This window comes from Sander lucioperca, chromosome 15, assembly GCF_008315115.2.
Source record: "Sander lucioperca isolate FBNREF2018 chromosome 15, SLUC_FBN_1.2, whole genome shotgun sequence".
Lineage (NCBI taxonomy): Eukaryota > Metazoa > Chordata > Actinopteri > Perciformes > Percidae > Sander > Sander lucioperca.
Genome location: NC_050187.1, coordinates 3924048 through 3929047, shown reverse-complemented (window position 1 = coordinate 3929047; position 5000 = coordinate 3924048). Strand labels below are relative to the sequence as shown.

Genomic DNA, 5000 nt, shown 5'->3' with positions numbered 1-5000 from the left:
TTAACATGAAACAGCCCCGAAATCACCATCACCAAACCCACCAGACTCCATGTAAATAATCACTACTTTTAGCGTGTATAGAGCCAGCATATTTCCACAGGTAAATGGGTGAATTAAGGGTTAATTTCAACCAAACCAGAGTGGTGATTGTTGGAACAGTGGAAAGATGAACCAAGACGGCTTTTGAAAGTTTTCTTTTGTTTCTGTCGACTTTGAATGTAGTGTGTTTTACGATGATAAAATGACTGTTTATTTACATGGAGTCTGGTGAGTTGGGTGATGGTGGTAATATCCCCTCTTTGGGGATAAAGGTGGGGTTAAAAATGTATGAAAATATATGCCACAGTTAGGGGGGCCAGAGGGGGGGTCAAGGCTTAATATTACGGGGGCATTGGCCACCCTTGGCCCCCCCCAAGAACCACCAATGGTTACAGCTCTAGACATGGCAGGTTTACCTGGTTGTTGAGGAAGGCCTCGGCCTGCTTGGTGTCCCTGAGGAACAGCTGGTAGGCGTGCGACTGGGACAGAAGGTTCTGCCGGTTCTCCCACATCTTGTGCAGCTCGTTCCAGCCGGTGTCGAGCGCCTGCAGCCGCTGGCGCAAGAACATGTACTGCGCGTCCGTCTGGCCCTGCGTCACCATCTCGCCCATGTCCCGCATCTTCTGGTAGTCCTCTTCGTAGTTGTGGATTTCGTTCTTGATGTTCTCGTGCTGGGTCAGCAGCTTCTCGGCCTCGGCCAGCGTGTTGGGCATGTCCTCCGAGGCGATGGCCGTCTGTGTGCGCGACAGCCACGACTGGAAGTCATCCAGCTCGCGCAGAAACTGCTGCAGCTTGCTGGCCTCGCCCAGAGACTCCTCCCGGTTCTTCATGGTGTCCTAGAAACAGAAAAACACAGGCGGTTGGATGTAGGAAATGTCGTCATCGGGTCGAATTTGACCCATTTTTTTTAAAAGTTTCTATATCAGAAATTTGGGTTTTCTTTCAAACGAATTGTCAAAGAAACTAACGTGGATGGTTCCATACAACCATTACTCTTCAAAGGTAAAATAAATGATCAGTTCACCCAATTGAATTTTGGTGTTTTATTTAATTTTATAGCATTTGAAAAAAAGTGACAAAAATGTTGGAAAAAACTTCACAAACGCGGGGGGAAAAATTCAACAAAAATATCAAAAAAAAAATCGCTGAAAAAAAAAAAAAAAAAAAAAAAAATCGACAAAAACGTTGGAAATAGTGACAAAAAATCTGGGAAAAAAATCAACAAAAATATCCGGAAAAGTGACAAGATTTGAAAAAAAATTAAATAAAATTGACCCAGAAAAAACAAAAAGTTGCTGGTCGACGGTAAGACAACACAAGGGTTAAAGGATCCAATATTGATTTATAAAATCTAAATCTATGTCCAGAAGGAAGCCATTGGCACTGACTATTTCATGCTAGCTTGTTGGGAAGAGGGTTCAAAAACACTCCAAAGATTTTGGCTACATTTTGGCGAGACAAAAACTGCCGAGGCCGTTTTAAAAGGGGTCCCTCTGTCAACTCAAGATATCTGAACGTACAGCTTTTCCTGCTTGTCTCTATGACATGTAACGTTAGACAGCCAATCACAAACATTATTAGATCTTGGTAGAAGCATGCTGCGTATTATTGATGAGATTTACTTCTTCTTGAACTGAGGAGGCATTTTTCCATACTCGATACTTTAGAGGCAAGTAGCCCGTTGCCTAAAAAGTATTGAATTTGCTACCCAGTCGTAGCTCTAGCTGTTCCAGATTTTTGGGGTTCGGCTGAATACCGAATTCCGAAACCGAATACTGAATCCTCGTCCCATCCTCAGTCCATGAACACAGTAAACTCATTAATGAAGTAAACAGTGACTGTCCTTCCTTTGCTGTACCTGAAGTTGCTGCATTCTGGCTGCTGTCTGTAGATTCCTTCATGCACAACTCGTATTCTTTCGGATGTTTCCTACCAGATGTTGTAACAGCGGTGATGTTGTGTATAGTTTAGGGTCCTCGCCACCACCAGACTAATCAGCATTGTAAATTGAACATGTAGCTGGACTTGAATGGCCTTCTTTTGACTGAAAGTACTGCCAAACTACACTTTTTCTGCTCACCAGTTCCATTTCCACTTCCTCACAGCCTACTGCATTGAACGCTCCACCTACGTAAACACCTTCCCGTAATCAACGGCGCCGTCATTACGTCGACCAGCGTAGCACGCGTAGTGCAAGGGTAGGGTTCGGTTCAGTGGAAAAAATTCTAATGTTCGGCAGAAACCCAACCCTGTCAAAAAGCCCAATATTAAGCCGAATACTGGATTCGGTGCATCCCTGCTAGCTCATGGTTTTTATTTTAAAATGATGTAAACAGGCATGAGGTCGGTTCTCTGAGCGTTAAAACTGATTTTAGGCGCTCCTGATCGTATCGTCTCCTACCTTCATCTCGTCCCAGACGCCGGTGATCTCAGCCAGACGTCCCTTGATGGCGTCGGACTGTTCCGGGTGTTCGGAGGCCAAACGCTCCGCCTCTTTGCCCAGGTCGCCCAGCTTGTCTTCGATGGCGGCGAGGTCGCGCTCCATCCCCGTCAGCTTCCTCTGCAGCGCCATGACGCCGGCCAGGTCGTTCCCCAGCTCCTGGGTCGACTCGATCACCTGACGGAGGACAGCAGAGATGGAGACTCGAGTTTGAGACTCGGACTTGAGTCACACTTAATGCCTACCATACACTAGAAGACTTTGAAAAGACTAAAGTCTGACACCATCTCACATCTAAAGATAAAGACTTGTTCAGAGACTTGACTTGAACTAAAAAGACTAAAGACTAAAAGACTTAAAGATTTGAGACGTAGACTCTAGCTCAGACTCGGACTCTAGTTCAGAGACTTGGACTCTAGCTCAGAGACTTGAGACCAGGACCAGGAGGCCAGGAAAGAAGGGAGGGGGGTGAGTTAGACAACTGTTTAATTACGGTTAAAAAGTCACTTGAATCCAGCTATCCCATTTTGGTTTATAAAAAGTGAGATTGTCATGTCTTTATTTATTATAAAGCAGGTTGAGGTGCTGTAAAAATACTGTCAAAGTAACAAAAACGCTTTGGGGAAAAGAAAATATTTGAGGTGTAACCTCTAACCTCTGCTGTGGTGGAATAAAAAACAAAGGGCTGTGGGTACCTTGGTCTTCTCTTTGATCCAGGACTTGGTCTCGTTGCACTCCAAGTGGTAGTTCTGGACGCCCAGAGCCGAGCTCAGACTGTCTTTCTTCTGGTCCACCAGGTCTCGGAACTGACTCCACCTGGATGGACGGAGACGGACGGAAACGGACGCCATCAGCAACAATATGAGCAGGGGCGGAACTAGTGATCGGGATCGGGATATGACGGGAGTATTTTCATGGGCTCGGGATGGGATGGGAGCAACAACTGATTCCCGTGTCACCCTCTACTGTGCAGCCCAATAATTCCACTTTATTTTCCAGTATAATCTCTTAAGGTTACACTCCTTAATGACCTGATAATCCCAGTTAGATTACCTGGTGTTGAGTTTGTCCTGCTGGGCTTTGATCTCCTTTTCGCTGGGATGTCCGCTGTGGATCAGCTGCCTGGCGACCTGGTTCACCACGGCAACCCGAGACGCCTGGTTGTTCATCTCCGGCTCCAAACTCTCAAAGCTGCACGCACGCATGCACACACACACACACACACACACACACACACACACGTACACACAGACGTACACACAGACAGACAGAGAGACACACACACACACACACACACACACACACACACAGAAAGCCAGTTACACAAAATGACAAACAAACTGAAACTTTCTGCTTTAGAAAGTCTAACGTTAAACAAAAGATAAATTGCTCTCATCATTTAGGACATATTTTCGTTTTGCGTCGCCCAATCACAAGTCAGCAATTTAGATTTGAATGTGTTTTTCACGTATTTTAAGGTCATTTCTTTGAACTCCTCCTAGGGGGTTTATGGGATTGATTGGTATTGTGTCCTCACCGGTGCTGGACCACCTCCAGGTCCTCCAGTTTCTCGGGGATGTCCATGCTGTTGAGCCACTGCTCCTTCTCGTCAATCCACACCTCGCAGGCGCTGGCTTCGCTCAGCATCTTGTAGAGTGCCAGAGCGTCCTGCAGAGCCTGCTTCCTGAGCCGCGTCAGCTCCACCACCTCCTTATAGCGCTCCTCGATGCCCGCCAGGCGGCTCTGGACCTGCACACACACCAAGGAGAAAGGAAAAAATCATCATTGTTCAAAGGAGAAAAAAAGTCTAAATTATATAAAGAATTATAACAGAAATAATAACATTTCAGTTATTGTTTTCTGTCAGATTGTTTATAGATCTCTTTTGAAGGCAGCTTCATTTCAGTAGCATGTAGAGAGACAACGGTAGAGAGTAGTATGTAGAGAGACGACAGTAGAGAGTAGTATGTAGAGAGACGACAGTAGAGAGTAGTATGTAGAGAGACAACGGTAGAGAGTAGTATGTAGAGAGACAACAGTAGAGAGTAGTATGTAGAGAGACAGCAGTAGAGAGTAGTATGTAGAGAGACAACAGTAGAGAGTAGTATGTAGAGAGACAACAGTAGAGAGTAGTATGTAGAGACAACAGTAGAGAGTAGTATGTAGAGAGACAACAGTAGAGAGTAGTATGTAGAGAGACGACAGTAGAGAGTAGTATATAGAGAGACAACAGTAGAGAGTAGTATGTAGAGACAACAGTAGAGAGTAGTATGTAGAGAGACGACAGTAGAGAGTAGTATGTAGAGAGACAACAGTAGAGAGTAGTATGTAGAGAGACGACAGTAGAGAGTAGTATGTAGAGAGACGACAGTAGAGAGTAGTATGTAGAGACAACAGTAGCCAATCACAATCGTCTTGGGTGGTGCTAATCTCCGGACGGAGCCACGGTGCCTCTGCTAAATAGTCTCAGGAAGGAACTTGTTTTGGTGGAACATGTGAACGTTCAAAAGTAGTTTTAGTC

General features: G+C 45.3%; 1 protein-coding gene across 6 annotated transcripts in view; it reads right to left on the bottom strand.

Annotated features, from left to right (window-relative positions):
- The window catches only part of LOC116056251 (spectrin beta chain, non-erythrocytic 1), a 197380-nt gene that overhangs the window by 45900 nt on the left and 146480 nt on the right, over positions 1–5000 (bottom strand). For all 6 annotated transcript variants that reach the window (XM_031308414.2, XM_035991915.1, XM_035991914.1 and 3 more), the window contains 5 exons: positions 4017–4228; positions 3533–3670; positions 3175–3295; positions 2441–2656; positions 456–875 (listed from right to left, as the gene is read on the bottom strand). In XM_031308414.2, coding sequence (XP_031164274.1) covers positions 456–875; positions 2441–2656; positions 3175–3295; positions 3533–3670; positions 4017–4228 — 1107 coding nt within the window. The remainder of the gene's footprint in view (positions 1–455; positions 876–2440; positions 2657–3174; positions 3296–3532; positions 3671–4016; positions 4229–5000) is intronic.